Source organism: Puma concolor, chromosome B3, assembly GCF_028749965.1.
Source record: "Puma concolor isolate L17-30 chromosome B3, mPumCon1.1.hap2, whole genome shotgun sequence".
Classification (NCBI taxonomy): Eukaryota; Metazoa; Chordata; class Mammalia; order Carnivora; family Felidae; genus Puma; species Puma concolor.
In genome coordinates, this window is record NC_141672.1 from 64706473 (window position 1) to 64725712 (window position 19240).

Sequence of the window (19240 nt, forward strand, 5' to 3'; positions counted from 1 at the left end):
TAAAAATGCAACAGATTTCTGCATGTTGATTTTATGTCTTGTGACTTTGCTGAATTCATGTATTAGTTCTAGCAATTTTTTGGTGGAGTCTTTTGGATTTTCTACATAGAGTATCATGTGAAAGTTTGACTTCCTCCTTGCTGATTTGGGTGCCTTTTCTTTTTGTTGTCTGACTGCGGAGATTAAGACTTCCAATAATGTGTTAAATAGTAGTGATGAGAATGGGTATCCTTGTCTTGTTCCTGACTATAAAGGAAAGGCTTTCAGCTTTTCCCCATTGAGGAGGATATTAACTATGGGTCTTTCATATATGGTTATGATGTTGAGATATATTCCATCTATCCCTACATTGTTGAGGGTTTTTATTAAGAATGGATGCTGTATTTTGTCAAATGGATTATTGATTGTTTAGATCAGATTTATAAATAGCTTTGGAAAAAAATTAAGGTTTCATAAATTTTCTCCCTTCAATATAGATTTCTTTTTCTTCCTCCCACTAATATATGCTTAATAGAGATAATGATGTCATGCATTATAATAACCCTTTTAATACCAGCACATGGTATTTTGGAGAAACTCTAAAAAGACAGGAAAGTGGTTTGCAAATATTTTTTAATCATTAATTAATAGCAAGTATATTAACAGGTTATAGAAGATTATAGGCCCCAGGGCACCTGGGTGGCTCAGTCAGTTAAGTAAGATCAGGTCATGATCTCACAGTTTATGAGTTTGAGCCCAGGATTGGGTTCTCTATCAGTGCAGAGCCTGCTTCAGATCCTCTGTCCCCATCTCTGCCCCTCCTCCGCTTGTGCTCCCTCCCTCTTTCAAAAATAAACAAACATTAAAAAAAAAGAAGGGACACCTGAGTGACTCAGTCGGTTGGGTGTGTGACTTCAGCTCAGGTCATGATCTCATGGTCCGTGAGTTTGAGCCCCGTGTCGGGCTCTGTGCTGACAGCTCAGAGCCTGAAGCCTGCTTCAGATTCTGTGTCTCCTTCTCTCTCTGCTCCTTCCCCACTCACACACTATCTTTCTCTGTCTCTTAAAAATAAATAAGTGTTAAAAATTAAAAAGAAGAAGAAGAAGAAGAAAAGGTATGCCTGGGTGGCTCAGTTGGTTAAGCATTTGACTCAGTTTCAGCTCAGGTCATGATCTCATGGTTGGTGGGTTCTAGCCACGCATGAGGCTCTGTGCTGACAGCATGGAGCCTGTTTGTGATTCTCTCTCCCTCTCTCTGTGCCCCTCCCCTGCTCTCTCATTCCGTCTCTCTCGAAATATAAACTAATACAAAAAAAGTTTTTTAAAAAGAAGGAGAATATAGGCCCAAAACTAAGAGGTTTTTCTCAATGTTGTTCTAATGCTGTTTCATGGATCTTTACATACTTCAGTGGGGCAGGAAAAGCAATCTGCATGTGCTGTTTTGTTTTCTAAGTTTCAGAGAGCCATGGGACTGATAAGTTGCTGAAGTAGAGCTAGGGTGTCTTAAAGTCTAAAGAGGCCATCAGGCAGCTGGGAGGCCTAGAAAAGCTTATTCTAGCATTGAGTTGTTTGAGAAATAGTTGCTGTTGTAAGGAATGATTGCCTTTAATGTTCAGTGCCTTACTTAAGTAGTTGTATACCTTCTCTGTTTCTACTATAGTCTGAGTCTACTTAAGAGTAGAGTAAATATATAACCTCTTCAACACCCTAATGTCCATTCAGTTCTTGCTGCCTTATCAGTGGACATAACCCAGGACCCTGCCTCATATCTGAGTTCTTAAGCCCTAGTATTAATAGACTCCAAACATAGACAGCTCTGTTTTTCCCTATTCATATTTTGATTGTTCTTTGATTCTGGTACATCTAGACACTTGATCTCTTCTGTATTTTGACCCTGTTAGCAGCCCTTTTGTCTTTACTTTGTTCTCATGTAGCCTAGATTGCCTGCTCCATCATTTATAACAAGGTTATATATGACTTCAAACAGCTCTCTCCCATTTTCCATAAAAGCTAATTTCAACTTGCAGCAGTTCCTCCTTGATGTAGAATGACCTTGTTCGCTAGGAAATACAAGCCAATCAGAGATCAAATCCCACAACTCCACGTGTCTCCCACAACCCTCATCTGCCTTGGCAGCCACATGCATATATTAGCTTTTTTTTTTTTTTTCTTTTTTTTCTTCCTTTCCAATCTGGACAACTTTTAATTTCTTTTGCTTGCCTAACTTCCCTGGCTAGAATCTCCAGTACAATGTAAAATAGAAATGACAAGAGCAGACATCCTTGTTTTGTCTATGATCTTGGGAGGAAAGCATTCACTATTTCATTATTAAGTATGATGTTAACTGTGGGGTTTTCATTGATGCTCTTGATCAAGTTGAAGAAGTTCCCTTCTATTCCTAGTTTGTTGAGTGTTTTTATTATGAAAAAGTATAGCTATTGAGATGATAATGTGGTTTTGTCCTTTATTCTACTAATATAGTATATTACATTGTGCCTTTCCACTTTGACAAAGGAATCTTTCTAGCTATCCTGGATCCCATGTACTTCTGGATCTTTGGGATCTGTTCTGAGTTTCCTTCTTAACTCTGTGGCTCCTTCTTAGTGTCCTTTGTGAGCTTTTTCCTCCATATATCCATTCATTTAAATAGGATCCTTCCAAGGTTCCTCACTGATTTCTCCAGAAATTTAGAAGTTCCTTTAGACTTCTAACTCTAAATTCTCCTGAAGTGATCTCATTGACTCCTATGGCTGCAGGTACTTTTATATCTATTAACTTATAAATCTGTATCACTTGTTTGAGCTCTTCTTTAAATGCAGGTCTTCTTTTATGTTCTCTGTCTCAAAGAAGATACCAGCACCTTCCAATTTCTTAAGACCTAAAAATTACTCATGACTTTACTCCCTATTCCTTTTTTTTTTTTTCTTAAGTAGGCTCCATGCTGAGGCCTGAACTCAGACCCGGAGATCAAGACCTGAGCTGAGATCAAGAGTTGGACAGTTAACTCACTGAGCCACTCAGGCATCCCCCTGCTCCCTATTCCTATTAGGAAACACCAAATCCTGTCTGTTCTACTCTCTTACTATATTAGGGATGTGTCTACTTCCTTCTATCACCAGACCTAAAGATTAGTTCTGACCTTTATAACCCTTGATTGGGTTATTGAAACAGCCTCTGACTGGTCTTTCAACCTCCAGTCTTACCTTTCTCATTTTCTAAGTCTGTATTAAGTTCCCTTGGTGTTCTCGAAGTGCCGTATGGATTCCTCTAACATTGTACTGCTCACCCTATGTTTAATCATATGTTTCTCTGGATTCTCCTCTGCACCATAAATTACTCTTATAGAGTATGGACCACCTCTTAATCATCCTTATTTTCTGAACACCTAGCACAGTGCGTGATTGTAATATACATTTGTCAATAGTTTTTTAAATAAGTGAATTAGTTAATATAAGAACACAGTTTTGAAAAACACCCAGAGTGCATTCAGAGGCCTAAAGATACAGCAGTTTAGAAAGGTTTCATGAAGAGAATGTGTTTTAATTTCGATGTTTAATGAAGTCTGAATAGAATTTTTGGTGGGAAGAGAGATACTATTTCAGGTACAGGGGAACCTAAGCATTTAGAGCTTCTTTTGAGAACTATTTGGAACATAAGGTTCTGTGGGGGTTTGGTGGTGAGTACAAAGGTAAATTGAACCAGATTGTTGAAAGTCTTGAATACCATGCCTAGGGGATTGGCTTTTATTCTCTGAACATTGTGAAACTCTATAAAGTTATTGAGTAGGGAGGAGATGCTCAAAATTTAATTTTGGAAGTCCTCATCAGAATGGATTGGATTGAAGAAATGAGAGATGTTAACTAGAAGTCCAGTGTGGTAGTTAAGCAAGAAATAATGAGGATTTTTACTAGGACAGTGAGAAAGGAGAGGGACAAATTTCAGACATTTGATGGTAGAATTTGAGCTTTGAGAGACAAAAAGAAGTTGTAGATTATTTCAAGATTTTTAATGAGTGGTATGGGGTTTTAGGGAACATGTGGGAATCTGAGAGATTGGTTGGATGGAGGGACCATGAAGGAGGGACCATGAATAGGGAGAACCAAGAAAAGGAAAGTTTTGGAGATTAGATTATAATGAATACTGCTTTAGTCTAATGTGAGGTTAGCAGAATTTCCATTTATAAGGATATGATCTAGGCAAATGGAAATAGAATCTAAGATTCAGGAAAGAGCTTAGTGGTAGTGATCATGATTTGTGAATCATTTATATAATGGTGAGCATTGAAACCGTGGTAGTAGATAAGGAAATTAGATGGGCTATTCCTTTATGGGACACCCTGGTGCAGCAAGTGGTAAATAATAATGAAAGAGGCATTACTTTCCATATGTAATCTAAAAAAGAAAAAAATTGCCAACTTAAGTTTACCTTTCTTTCAGCTGAGTGTGAGAGGAAAAAATAAAAAAGAGAAACTTGAAGATTTCTTTAAAAACATGGTTAAATCAGCAGATGGAGTAATTGTTTCAGGAGTAAAGGTAAGATTTTATTTGATTAACAGAGGTATTGGTTTAAGAATCCACTTATTTTAAGAAGATAGAGATTTCTGGGGCGCCTGGGTGGCGCAGTCGGTTGGGCGTCCGACTTCAGCCAGGTCACCATCTCGCGCTCCGTGAGTTCGAGCCCTGCGTCGGGCTCTGGGCTGATGGCTCAGAGCCTGGAGCCTGTTTCCGATTCTGTGTCTCCCTCTCTCTCTGCCCCTCCCCCGTTCATGCTCTGTCTCTCTCTGTCCCCCAAAAAATAAATAAACGTTGGAAAAAAAAAATTAAAAAAAAAAAAGAAGATAGAGATTTCAGATGTGCAGGTGACCATTGGAGTAAAAGAGAAGTTTGAATAGTAGAATGCTTAGGCCTGAGAAACTGGGCCCCCTGCCCTGGAATCCACTCTTTAGAGCCCTTCCTTCTCCCAACGGGCGAGAGTTCTGCAGTCCAAGGGGATTTGCCCACCTGGAGCACATACCCCTTCCTTCCAAACTAGACCATGCTTGAAGTATCTGGAACCCGGTATTTCTTTGCCCAAATCTGAAGCCAAGTCTTCCTCTTCTGTGGGTAATCAAGGGTGACCATGGGTCAGCTGGGGAAAGGGAAGGCACAGGGGAGGTCAGTGTGCAGAATGGAGTGTCCTGTTACATACATCTGAGGTTTCTTTAGGTGCCTTACAGAGCTGCAGGGTGGGGCACGAAGCGGGGCTCCATTTGTACATTTGCCCTTGGTCTTACAAATGTTAGGGGCAGACTTGGGTTCAGATCTGGAGTTAGAAGAGCTTCTTTGAGGTTTTAGTCTTGTCTTGGGGTGCCTGGCTCAGGTAGAGCATGAGGCTCTTGATCTCGGGGTCATGAATTCAAGCTCCACATTGGGCACAGAGCTTACTTAAATAAATAAATAAAAATAAAATTTAGGGGCACCTGGGTGGCTCAGTTGATTAAACATCCGACTTCGGCTCAGGTCACGATCTCACGGTTTGTGAGTTCAAGCCTGACATCGGGCTCTGTGCTGACAGCTTGGAGCCTGGAGCCTGCTTCAGATTCTGTATCTCCCTCTGTCTCTGCCCTTTCCCCCTTAGTGCTCTCTTTCTCTCAAAAATAAAATAAAATACATTTAAAAAAATAAATAAAGATTAAAAATTTTTTAAATATATAAATAAATAACACCTAAGTATTACATTATGAAACAAACACTAAGAAAGAGATAAATGATGCAGCTTTGTCATCATTACCTGTTTTTATAGATACATCTACAGTAAAACTTAGGTGGAAAGTACTATTCATTTGATTTATACTTTGGTTTTCAGAGATGGGTCACTTGGTATGTTGACATTGCATATGCTGTGGCTACTTTCTAATAAGAACCCTGCTTCCTTCCATTTAATGCTCTTTTTGAGTATGATTAGTAGTAACTAATATTTTTTGAACATTTACAGTGTGGTATTTGGTAGCACATACTTTATTTAATCTTCAGTCCTACAAGTTGGATGGTTTATCCCATTTTAACAGTCAAGGAAAGTGGTACATATGTATTACAAATTTTAAAGGACATTTTGTCAGCACTGATTCTTCCTTGTGTTCTGTTGATGTGGGTCTTATATCATTTCAACTGCTGCTTTTTCAAAAACTGATTGCTATTTTAGAAAGGAGGAAAGTATTTTTATTTTTTATTTTTTAATTTTTTTAAGTTTATTTATTTATTTTGAGAGAGAGAGAATGAGCAAAGGAGGGACAGAGGGAGGCGGGGACCGAGGATCCAAAGCAGGCTCCAAGCTGACAGAAGAGAGCCTGATGTGGGGCTCTGAAGTTACTGATGAAATCAGTAGAACATCTGATTATTAGAGGATAGCTGTGCTGTTTTACTGGTTTTTTGTATTATAATGGTAAAGTGATTTATGTATTACACTAAAGCAAATAAGTGAAAAAATTACATTTTCTTTTGATCCCATAGGACGTAGATGATTTCTTTGAGCATGAACGAACATTTCTTTTAGAATATCATAACCGAGTTAAGGATGCATCTGCTAAATCTGATAGGATGACAAGATCCCACAAAAGTAAGGTTTTTTTCTCTGTGGCTAAAGCTTACCTTTTTTTAATGGAATAATTATAAAGTTGTTATTTTATTTACAGTTTGTAAAAGTCTTGATATAGAACAGTGTTTCTCAAACTTTGGTCTGTGAAGCCTTGACCCTAGGGCTCTTTTTATTTTTAGCAAGTCTGTGAGGTAAAAACTATCTTCATAATAATCCATGATGCTTTTTGTATTTTTCACCATGTTGATATTTACACTGATAATGCAAAAGCCATGGTGGATAAAATTACTGATGCCTTAGCACAGACCAGGGCAGTAGCACCAAATTATGCTAATAGTCACTGTATTCTTTCTACAGTGCATTTGCAGTTAGAACAGATTTTTCAATTAAGGATGTCCTTGATGAAGCAGTAAAAATTATTAATTAATAAATCGCTTCCCTTGGGTTCACATTTTTTAATATCTGAATGATGGGAGGTATGTGTAAAGCACTTTGATTACATATGATGGTTCTCTCTAGAAAAGCATTTTAGTGATTGAGTTGCAACTAAACTAGTTGCTTTTTTCATAAAACCCCATTTTTACTTGAGAGAACAATGGACAAATGATGATTATTCATAGTTGAGTATTTGGTAGACATTTTCTTAAAAATTAAGTGACCCTGTCACTTTAAGGAAAACAACTGACAGTATTTGTTGACAATGATAAAAGTCAAGCTTTCCAGCAATAAGTAGAATTTTGGAAAACTTGTATCCATCCCCATGAGCTTGGTTCCCAATAATTAAAGACTGGTCTGAGGGAGGAGATTGATGGGAATATGTGAATTTTTGATACTGTTTATGTATACTGAAGTGCATCAACATTTGGAAGGTCTGCATCATTCATTGAACCGATATTTTCTAAATGACCAAATACATGATGTTACAAAATCACATATGTAAAAGATTCATTCAAAGTTCAAGATAGGCTAATGGGGTTTTTTAACATCTTTATTGAGGTAAAAATTGATATCAGTAAGCTGTAGTATTCAGAGTATACAATTTGATAAGTTTTGACATATGTGTAAAATCATCACTACAGCCAAGATAATTAATATATCTCTCACCTCCACAAGTTTCCTTATAGCCCTCTGTAATCCCTCCTTCTCACCCTGTCCCCAGGAAACCACCGATTTGCTTTTTGTCTCTGTAGATTAGTTTGCATTTTCTAGAATTTTATATAAATGGAATCATACTATATGTACTCTTTATTATTTGGCTTTGAAATTCAACAAAATTATTTTGAGATTCATTCATGTTGTGTGTATCGAGAGGTTATTCCTTTTTATTGCTGAGTATTCTATTGTATGGATATATCACAGTTGTTCATCCATTCAGCTATTGGTGGACATTTGGGTTGTTGTTAGCTTTTGGCTGTTATAAATAAAGCTGATGTGAACCATCTATATGTAAGTCTTTGTATGGACATGTGCTTCCGTTGCTCTTGGGTAATACCTGAAAGAGTGACCAGGTCATGCGGTAAGTGTATAATTAACTTTTTAAAAACTTTGGAAAAAACTGCCACTTTTTTCCCAAAATGATTGTACCATTTTATATTCCTACCAGCTGTACATGAGCGTTCCAGTTGCTCCACATCTTTTCCAACAAGGATACTCATTCTTTTTCATTTCAGCCATTCTCATAAGTCAGTAATGTCTCTGTGTAGTTTTAATTTTTAATTTGCATTTCCCTAATGACTAATGATGTTGAACATCCCTTACATAAATCTTCTAGCTTTTTTCTTCTTTACCAAAGTTGTTTTTGGCCCCTCTAGGTTCTTTACATTTTCATATGGATTTTATTTTTTTATTTAAATTTTACTTAGTTAATATACAGTGCAACATTGGTTTCAGGAGTAGAATTTAGTGATTCATTACTTACAATACTCCGTGTTTGTCACAAGTGCCCTCCTTAATTTCCATCACCCATCTAGCCCATGTCTTACCCACCTCCCTCTGTCTACTCTCTATCATTTGTTCTCTATTGTTAAGAGTCTCTTGTGGTTTGTTTCCCTCTCTTCTCTTCCCCTTCCTTTCCCATATGTTCATCTGTTTTGTTTCTTAAATTCCACATATGAGTGAAATCGTGTGGGATTTGTCTTCTTCTGATTGACTTATTTCAATTCATATCGATTTAGAATTAGCTTGTCACTTTCTACACAAATGCTGTCTGGGATTTTGGGGTTGTGTAGAATCTGTAGGTCAGTTTGGGGAAGATTGACATCTTAACCATATTGACTCTTCTGATACGTAAATATAGTATATCCATTTAGTTTGGTCTTCCTTATAATTCTCTCAGCAATGTTTTTTAACTTATATTGTACAGGTCTTATACACCGTTTTTTTTTTTAATTTAATTATTTATTTATTTATTTTTTTTTTTTTTTTTTTTTTTTTTGAAATTTACATCCAAGTTAGTTAGCATATAGTGCAACAACGATTTCAGGAGTAGATTCCTTAATGCCCCTTACCCATTTAGCCCATCCCCCCCCCTTCAGTTACCTTCTGTTTGTTCTCCATATTTAAGAGTCATGTTTCGTCCCCCTCCCTGTTTTTATTTTATTTTTGCTTCCCTTCCCTTGTGTTCATCGGTTCTGTCTTAAAGTCCTCATATGAGTGAAGTCATATGATATTTGTCTTTCACTAATTTCGCTTTAATACCATCTAGTTCCATCCACATAGTTGCAAATGGCAAGATTTCATTCTTTTTGATTGCCAAGTAATACTCCATTGTGTATATATACCACATCTTCTTCATTCATCCATTGATGGACATTTGGGCTCTTTCCATACTTTGGCTATTGTTGATAGTGCTGCTATAAACATTGGGGTGCATGTGCCTCTTTGAAGCAGCATACCTGTATCCCTTGGATAAATACTTAGTAGTGCAATTGCTGGGTCATAGGATAGTTCTATTTTTAATTTTTTGAGGAACCTCCATGCTGTTTTCCAGAGTGGCTGCACCAGTTTGCATTCCCACCAGCAGTGCAAAAGAGATCCTCTTTCTCCACGTCCTGGCCAACATCTGTTGTTGCCTGAGTTGTTCATCTTAGCCATTCTTGACTGGTGTGAGGTGGTATCTCATTGTGGTTTTAATTTGTATTTCCCTGATGATGAGTGATGTTGAACATTTTTTCATGTGTCGGTTGGCTGTCTGGATGTCTTCTTTGGAGAAGTGTCTATTCATGTCTTTTACCCATTTCTTCACTGGATTATTTGTTTTCTGGGTGTTGAGTTTGATAAGTTCTTTGTAGATTTTGGATACTAACCCTTTATCTGGTATGTCGTTTGCAAATATCTTCTCCCATTCTGTCGGTTGCCTTTTAGTTTTGCTGATTGTTTCCTTTGCTGTGCAGAAGCTTTTTATTTTGTTGAGGTCCCAATAGTTCATTTTTGCTTTTGTTTCCCTTGCCTCTGGAGATGCGTTGAGTAAGAGGTTGCTGCAGCCAAGATCAAAGAGGTTATTGCCTGCTTTCTCCTCGAGGATGTTGATGGCTTGTCTTACATTTAGGTCTTTCATCCATTTTGAGTTTATTTTTGTGTATGGTATAAGAAAGTGGTCCAGGTTCATTTTTCTGCATGTTACTGTCCAGTTTTCCCAGCATCACTTGCTGAAGAGACTGTCTTTATTCCATCAGATACACTTTCCTGCTTTGTCAAAGATTAGTTGGCCATATGTTTGTGGGTCCATTCTGGGTTCTCTGTTCTGTTCCGTTGATCTGAGTGTCTGTTTTTGTGCCAATACCATACTATCTTGATGATTACAGCTTTGTAATACAGCTTGAAGTCCGAGGATCTTATACACCTTTAGTTGAATTGATCCCTAATTATTTTTTGATGCTATCATAAATGATGTGTTTTTTACATTTCAGTTTCTAGTTCTTTGCTAATATATAGAAATACAGTGTGTTTTTTGTATTGATCTTGTATCTTGCAATATTACTAAATAAACTCACTTATTAGTTCCAGTAACTATTTTGTAGATTCCTTATGATTTTCTACATAGATGATCATCTGCCAATAAAAACAATTACACTTGTTTCCAATTTAGATTCCATTTATTTCTTGTCTTTGCCCCGTTGTACTGAAGCTATACCTATAGCTCCAGTGCAGTGTGGATGGAAGTGGTGAGAATAGGCATCTTTGCCTTGTTCCTTAGCTTATGGGGAAGGCATTCATTCTTTTTTTTTTTTTTTCAACGTTTATTTATTTTTGGGACAGAGAGAGACAGAGCATGAACGGGGGAGGGGCAGAGAGAGAGGGAGACACAGAATCGGAAACAGGCTCCAGGCTCTGAGCCATCAGCCCAGAGCCTGACGCGGGGCTCGAACTCACGGACCGCGAGATCGTGACCTGGCTGAAGTCGGACGCCCAACCGACTGCGCCACCCAGGCGCCCCGGAAGGCATTCATTCTTAAACCATTAATTAAGGTGTTTGGTGTAGGTTTTTCCTAGATGCTTTTTATCAGGGTGAAAAAATTGTCTTATAAATTTATCTGAGAGGTTGTGTTTTTTTAAATCAGGAATGAGCGTTGGATTCTTTTCATATGCTCTTTTTGCAGCTGCAGTGTTCAGATAATCCTGTTTTTTCCTTTTAGTCTATTATGTATTGATTGATTTTCAAATGTTAAACCAACTTTATGATCTTGGGATTAATATCACTTATTTATACCAATGGAGTTTAATGTAATAGAGCTTAGAAAGTTTATTGATATGATTTTAGATTCCCCACTGCAACTATTTTTTTTAATATGAAATTTATTGTCAAATTGGTTTCCATACAACACCCAGTGCTCATCCCAACAGGTGCCCTCCTCAATGCCCATCACCCTCTTTTCCCTCCCTCCCACCCCCCCATCAACCCTCAGTTTATTCTCAGTTTTTAAGAGTCTCTCATGGTTTGCCTCCTTCCCTCTATGTAACTTTTTTTTTCCTCTTCCCCTCCCCCATGGTCTTCTGTTAGGTTTCTCAGGATCCACATAAGAGTGAAAATGTATGGTATCGTCTTTCTCTGTATGACTTATTTCACTTAGCATTTCACTCTCCAGTTCCATCCATGTCATTACAACTAACTCTTAAACTACTACTTGTTGAGTTTTGGGGTGGTATCAAAGAAGACTATCCACAGGGCGCCTGGATGGTTCAGTCGGTTGAGTGTCCGACTTTGGCTCAGGTCATGATCTCGCAGTTGACGAGTTCGAGCCCCGTGTCGGGCTCTGTGCTGACAGCTCAGAGCCTGGAGCCTGCTTTGGATTCTGTGTCTCCCTCTCTCTCTGTACCTCCGCTGCTATACTCTGTCTGTCTGTCTCTCTCTCAAAAATAAATATAACCATTAAAAAATATTTTTTTAAAAGGAATATCCACAATTATCTGAAAATAAAGCTACATATCTGTTTGAGACTGCATTTTCTCCACATATTTGAACAAAAGCAGTGTATTATAATATTACGATTGAATGCAGAAGCAGGTAAGAGAATGCAGCTGTCTTCTATTAAGATAAAGACACAAAAAATTTGTAAAAATGTAATAGTGTCACTCTGCTCACTAATTTAAAAATACATATAGTTATTTTTCATTTGAAATATTACTTATGTTAACTATGATTTTAATACTTTTAATCATTTTGCTTTACTTAAAAAACATACAGTACATATTGATAGACATAACCCCCATAAACATAATTACTTAGGATCCTCAATAATTTCTAAGAGTGTAAAGGAGTCCTTAGACCAAAAAGTTTGAGAACCTCTGTTATAGAGACAGTTCAGCTGGTACCTAGAAATAAGAACCTCTGTTTTGGAGTACTGTTACATGCTGTAACAGAAAGGAAATAAAGTCTCTGGCTTGATACCTTCTATTCTTGTGTCATTCTTTGGAGAAGGCTAGGAGTTATTTTTATATTTTATTCTATTTTTGTAACTTATAGATTTCTTCTAAGGAAGTAGTTATTTACATTTGCTTGCTCAGTACTTAAGAACTATAGGGGCGCCTGGGTGGCGCAGTCGGTTAAGCGTCCGACTTCAGCCAGGTCACGATCTCGCGGTCCGTGAGTTCGAGCCCCGCGTCGGGCTCTGGGCTGATGGCTCAGAGCCTGGAGCCTGTTTCCGATTCTGTGTCTCCCTCTCTCTCTGCCCCTCCCCCTTCATGCTCTGTCTCTCTCTGTCCCAAAAATAAATAAAACGTTGAAAAAAAAATTAAAAAAAAATAAAATAAAATAAAAAAAAAAAAAGAACTATAAAGTGTGGGAAGCTTGAATTCCTTCCTAGATTTATTACCAATTTGCTCTAGAGCATTTGGCAAGTCACATAATTAATTGGTATTACACTGGTTCCCTTGTTTATAAAATGACATTAAGATGAGTTATCTCACGTTTTACTCCTCTGTTAAGAGAAACTTTGTCCTAATCTGTCCTCTCCCTGTCCCTCCATCAAGACCTGCACTTACTCCCTCTACACACCCAGAGTCACATAGTGCACCCTGTGGGGCTCCAGCAGTACCCTGTTTGCTTTCCTGGGGACCCCCATACTCCACCAACTGGACCAGGCTGGAGCCCACAGGCCTCACCTGTACCCCCTCAAGAAAGAAAAACTTTGTAAATATGAAATGGTATATATACTAGTGTTAGTTGTAATAATTAGGAGTATCCTTAAGTTTATTTTTGATTATTTAAAATGGAATCCTATTAGGGGTGCCTGGCTGGCTCAGTCAGTAGAATATGCGACTCTTGATCTCAGGGTTGTAGGTTTGAGCCCCACATTGAATGAAGAGATTACTTAAAAATAAAATCCTTTAAAAAATTAAAATAAAATAGAATCCTACTATACTTTAAAAATTGTTTTAAAGTTATTTAGCTCAGGGGCACCTTGCTGGCTGTCAGTAGAGCATACGACTCTTTTTTTGTTGTTTTTTTAAGAGAGAGAGAGAACACCAGAGGAGGAGAGTGGCAGAGAGAGAGAGAGAGAGAGAGAGAGAGAGAATGAATGAATTCTAAGCAGACTTCATGCTTGACCTGAGCCGAAATCAAGAGTGTAATACTCAGTTAACTGAGCCACCCAGGCACCCCTGAGTCTATGACTCTTAATCTCAGGGTAATGAGTTCAAGCCCCATGTTGGGCGTGGACCTGCATAGGATAGGATAAGATAGGATAGGATAGGATAGGATAGGATAGGATAGGATAGGATAGGATAGGATAGGATAAATAAAATTAAGTAAAAAATAAAATAGTTTATAAACATTGGCCTGTTTGCCAACCATAATGTTAGGCATTGGTAATTTCAAGATGAAGAAAATATAGTCTTTGCCCTTCAGGAATTAATAATTTTGCAGAAATTTTGCAGAAATCTGAAAAGCAGAAAATTACAGTGTATTGTAGTCAGTCCTTTAATAGAGGTATATATTTGTGCTATGGAAACATAAAGAACTATAAAGGTAGAGAGTCATCTGTTAAGATAACATAATTCTTATTTATTCTATTTGGCCAAATGGAACAGTATTTGTAGAAGAGATGATGGCGAATCTATTTTACAAAATTATAATTATTACAGAATTATAAAATTATAAAGTAAAAACTTTTTTCACAACGCATGAACTTAACTAGCCTGGACTATGAAAAACTAAGCTTTTCAGCCTCACTGTGATGTATATAAAATCAAGGCAGTTTGCTTATTTTCTGTGATCGTATAATGATGTAATAGCCCAAAAGGGTAGTGTTCTCAGAGCCGGATACTAGGAGACAGGAATTTCTTGCTCTAAAAAATAATCTCAGGGGGCGCCTGGGTGGCTCAGTTGGTTAAGTGTCCGACTTAGGCTCAGGACATGATCTCATGGTTTGTGAGTTCGAGCCCCACGTGTGGGCTCTGTGCTGTCAGTTCAGAGCCTGGAGCCTGCTTCGGATTCTGTGTCTCCTTCTCTCTATGCCCCTCCCCCACTTGTGCTCTGTCTCTCTCTGTCTCTCAAAAATAAATAAATGTAAAAAAAAAAAAAAGAAAAATCTCAGGGGCACCTCGGTGGCTCAGTCGGTTAAGCCTCCGACTTTGGCTCAGGTCATGATCTCACGGTTCGAGACCCGTGTCAGGCTCTGTGCTAACAGCTCAGAGCCTGGAGCCTGCTTTGGATTCTGTGTCTCCCTCTCACTCTCTGCCCCTCCCCTGCTCGTTCTCTCTCTCTCAAAATTAAATATTAAAAATAATAATAAATAATTTCAGGGTCATTTTAAGTATAAAATATTACTGTATGTGATATTGGACACAAATCATTTTTGATACCTGCCTTGATAAACCAACCTTTATGTGATTTTTTTAACTTAAAATTTTAGGTTAATAGTGAAAAGTCTCACATATAGAAGTTCCTATTCAGAGTCCAAAATTTGTATTCTAAGTATCTTTATGAAAGATACCAGAATAGATCTGTTTCTGAATAACAGTAAGTAAATAGTCACCAAATTTCAGCCTTATCTGTTGAATATAACTTTGTACAACATATAAAGTATAATTTAAGGATTACCGTTTTGTTAAAGAATAAACACACTAAAACCTTATAAACATACTACTGAGGATAAGTGGAAATTTCCATACAAAGTACACATCTTGGATTTCATTAATAATAGCAAACATTTATATAGTACTATATTCACTGTGTGCCAGATATATAGTAACATTGATTAACTCACTTAATCCAAGTAATTTTATAAGACTGGTACCATTATTATCCCCATTTCCAGATGAAGAAAGCAAGGCATTCACAAGTTAAGTGATAAACTCAAGGTCATATAGCTGGTAAATTGGGTCCCAGGACCATGAGCTTAACCATTGCACTGTACTATCCTTTTTCTGAAACAAGTAATCTTTTTTCAACAAGTTGTCCTGGGGGTGAGTGCTAGGAATAGGAAGAGTATTGTGCTAAAGTTGAATACTTTGCTTCCTAGCACCTAAGGGTAATGGTGCTACCACCATTCATGTAGCTTCCCAAGCTCCATAATTTTTCTTCCTACCTCAGGTCTCCTGTTTGTAATCCTACCTATTAGGATTTCCTAATTGTAAATCCTACCTATTAGGTTTCCTAAATATCTTCCAGCCTTGTTGTTCCTCTCTGCTGTCAGTATTTTCGCTACTTTGATCCTAACAATCAGTATTGGACCCAAAAATTTCCTAGTTGGTTGCTCTGCCTTCTGTGTCTCTCCACTTCTAGTCTTTATTCCAGGCAGTGCTTGATTTTACCACTACTGTTATTTTTAAATGTTTAATAACACCCATTCTTATAAGATCAAATCCAAACTTTATCATGGCATCCAAAAACCCATTTTCCCTCCAAGATACCTCTAATTTATTTTTCCATCTTCAACTCCTTCCACTCCCCTCTGTATCCTTGTAGTGCCTTCTTTCTAGAAGGCTGTCTGAATATACTGTGTTCTTTTATGTCTTACTAGCCTGTATCCATGCTCTGCCCTTCATCCAGAATGCTCTCCCCTCTTTTGTCTGGTAAAGATTTTTCTTATCCTGCAAGTTCTGACTCACTCGGTAGTGTCTATAAATCCTTCCCTAACTTACTCAGGTTTCCCCTGCTCCCAAAGTAGTTTTTACCTACTTCTGATAGAATATTCTGATATAATATTCCATCAAATTATTTTATAGTTATTGTCATTTCCCTCACCAGACTTGGAATATCTCATACTGTATACACATTTGTTTAGCAGGTGAATGCTCAATAGGTATTTTTGAATCAATGAACAAATATATGAAATTCTAACAATCTTTTCCATAGGTGCTGCAGATGATTACAATAGGATTGGTTCTTCGCTATATGCTTTAGGAACTCAGGATTCTACAGATATATGCAAGTAAGGATTCTGATTTAAAACATTAAATAAAACACAGGGCGCCTGGGTGGCTCAGTTGGTTAGGCGTCTGACTTTGGGTCAGGTCATGATCTCATGGTTTGTGAGTTCGAGCCCTGCATTGGGCTCTGTGCTGACAGCTCAGAGTCTGGAGCCTGCTTTGGATTCTATGTCTCCCTCTCTCTCTGCTCCTCCCCTGCTCACACTCTGTCTCTCTCTCAAAAATAAACATTAAAAAAAAAAAAAAGTTTTAAAACATTAAATAAAACAGAAAAATTTTGCTAGCAGCCTGGGCATGTAGAATGCCTGACCCAGCAGGCATTTAGAACATCTTCATCAAAACACATCAGTAATAAGGAACTTTTTTATAAACTTGGATCAATGTTATTTTTTCCTCTACTCTTTCTCTCTTATTTCTTAAATCTGAAAAATAGAGGCGCCTAGGGAACTCAGTTTAAATGTCTGACTTCTGCTCAGGTCATGATCTCACAGTTCGTGGGTTCAAGCTCCACATCGGACTCTCTACTATCAGCACATAGCCTGCTTCGGATCCTCTGTCTCCCTCTCTCGCTGTCCCTCCCCAGTTCACATGCTCTCTCTCTCTCAAAAATAAACATTTAAAAAGAAAATCTGAAAAATAAAAATTGACTTTAATGTATATTTTAACATTTACAAAGTGTTATTTGATGAAAATTGGCTGACGTGTGTGTATGTGTAAGGAAGAGACACAGAACTTACGTCAAAATGTTCTTAGGTTTTGATGAAGTTTATTATAAATAAACGTTCTGAAATTAGAATATACAGTATATATATGTATGTATGTATTTCTTTGGAGGCCAAATTGACTTTTAAAGTAAAATATGATGGTATTAGTTTATACTTTTTAGAGAGGCTAGTTTTAGTTTTTAAGTTTAGTGAATCTCAGGGTAGTCCTAGGGTGACCAAAGGGTAGCTGTTGTATGTGTTAGTATGGAAATACTCTCTGAATGTTTGCTTACACAGCTGTCCCTTACTTAATTTATGTTAGCTTTCTACATTAATCTAACCATGGTTAATTTTAGTTTTTCCTATAATATTGTTTAAACACAACTGTTTATTGAAAAATAATCCAAACTTTTTTTTTCAAACTTAAGTGGCAAAACTATTTTCCTAGTTTATGCCTTTTTCTAAACCACATCCTTGAATCTTTTTTCTAGTGTATCTTGTCTTAGTAGACCTGTAAGATCCAAAGATCCAAGTTTTTCAGCAAAGCAAGGTACTATACATATATATATATATGGCTTACATTAATTAACATGCTACCTTTCCTAAGAATTCATATGTCTTGGAGTGCCTGGGTGGCTCAGTCGGTTAAGCATCTGACTTCAGTTCATGATCTCATAATTCATGGGTTCTAGCCCCACATCAGGCTCTGTGCTGACAGCCCAAAGCCTGGAGCCTGCTATGGATTCTGTGTCTCCCTTTCTGTCTGCCCCTCCCCTGCTCACACTCTGTCTGCCCCTCCCCTGCTCACACTCTGTCTCTCTCTGTCTCTCAAAAATGAATAAACATAATTTTTAAAAAAAGGATTTGTAAGTCTTTGATAAGAAGAAAAAGTCAACCTTGCCATGTGTAACTGGGCATAAACCTGTCAAGCAAGTTCTTTTTAGTAAAGTTCATAAAATAGTGTTTTAGCTTTCAATAGCACTTGCCTTCATCCAGTTATAACGTCACCAATAATTACATATTTTACAGAATACTCTTTTAAAAAGCTGTGCATTGGGATATTTTTTAGTTGGTATCACCATTGAGAGATAGGCAATTTAGTTAAAAGTGAACATGAATTTTAAGATACAAATTGCTTACTCGTTTCTGTTATTTTCTAAAACAAAGCAGCTCTATTTGAAGGTGTTTAAAACATTACTATCAAATAACTTCAAGAGCTGTTCCAGCCTTAGTGTTTTCCTTTTAAATCAGCCTTTTGTCTCTTTGGATCTGATTGTTCTGTACTTCTATAAGAATTTTGAAATCATGGGCTTTATTTAGTATTATGTGGCATATTAATGAATGTAAGGAAAAATTTTGTTTAAATGTATGTATGGCTTAGGGGTGCCTGCTGGCTCAGTTGGTGGAGCATGTGCCTTTTGATCCAGGGGTTGTGAGTTCAAGCCCCACATTGGGTATAGAGATTAGGGAAAAAAATTGAATTTTAAAAAGTTAGAAATTAATAAATATATGGCTTAGATTGTTACTTTGAAAGGGTAAGATTTTCTGTAACAACAGTTTCCAAGTTATCTGTTATATGGGTGGAAGTACAGAGATGTTGAACTAAATGAAGTCTGCATTGAACGAGACCATCAAATATTACTGTAGTGAGATAACAGTGTTCATTATTAATACAGTTTGGGGGCATATTCTCTCAACATTTGACTTGGAAAATCATTTCAGAGCTGACTTCTGATGAAATATTTTTCCCTTCCAGGTTTTTTCTCAAAGTTTCAGAACTATTTGATAAAACCAGAGTAAGTACTATCAGTTAACCTTTGGGAGTCTAAATCATTGCATACAGTACTGTTTAACCTGTTATGATTGTGTTTAACTTTGTTGAGAAAGATGAGTTCTACTTCAGAAGGATGAAGAAACAGACTTAGATTTGAAAATTGTAAGTTGTTTTCAGGAAACTCATTTTTTTTTTTGTTGCTGTTGTTATGGCCTTTTGGTATTTGTAAAAGTTCATATTCTTGATCAGAGAACATTTTCATTATAGAGACTAGGTTTACTTTTATGAAGAATGGTCTTTTTCTGGGGCTTTGTATGCTAGAAGAAAGTTTTAGATTTATT

At 37.2% G+C, this 19240-nt stretch overlaps 1 protein-coding gene and 1 long non-coding RNA gene across 2 annotated transcripts in view; both read left to right on the plus strand.

Moving 5' to 3' along the window:
* SNX6 (sorting nexin 6) overlaps positions 1-19240 on the plus strand; it is a 60199-nt gene that overhangs the window by 24995 nt on the left and 15964 nt on the right. The window contains exons 7-10 of the mRNA XM_086709941.1: positions 4415-4510; positions 6467-6572; positions 16348-16423; positions 18882-18921. Coding sequence (XP_086566067.1) covers positions 4415-4510; positions 6467-6572; positions 16348-16423; positions 18882-18921 — 318 coding nt within the window. The remainder of the gene's footprint in view (positions 1-4414; positions 4511-6466; positions 6573-16347; positions 16424-18881; positions 18922-19240) is intronic.
* On the plus strand, positions 6584-11912 carry LOC147580016 (uncharacterized). The gene is made up of 3 exons (XR_015252440.1): positions 6584-10032; positions 10141-10758; positions 10992-11912. It is a non-coding gene; the product is annotated as an uncharacterized LOC147580016 (long non-coding RNA).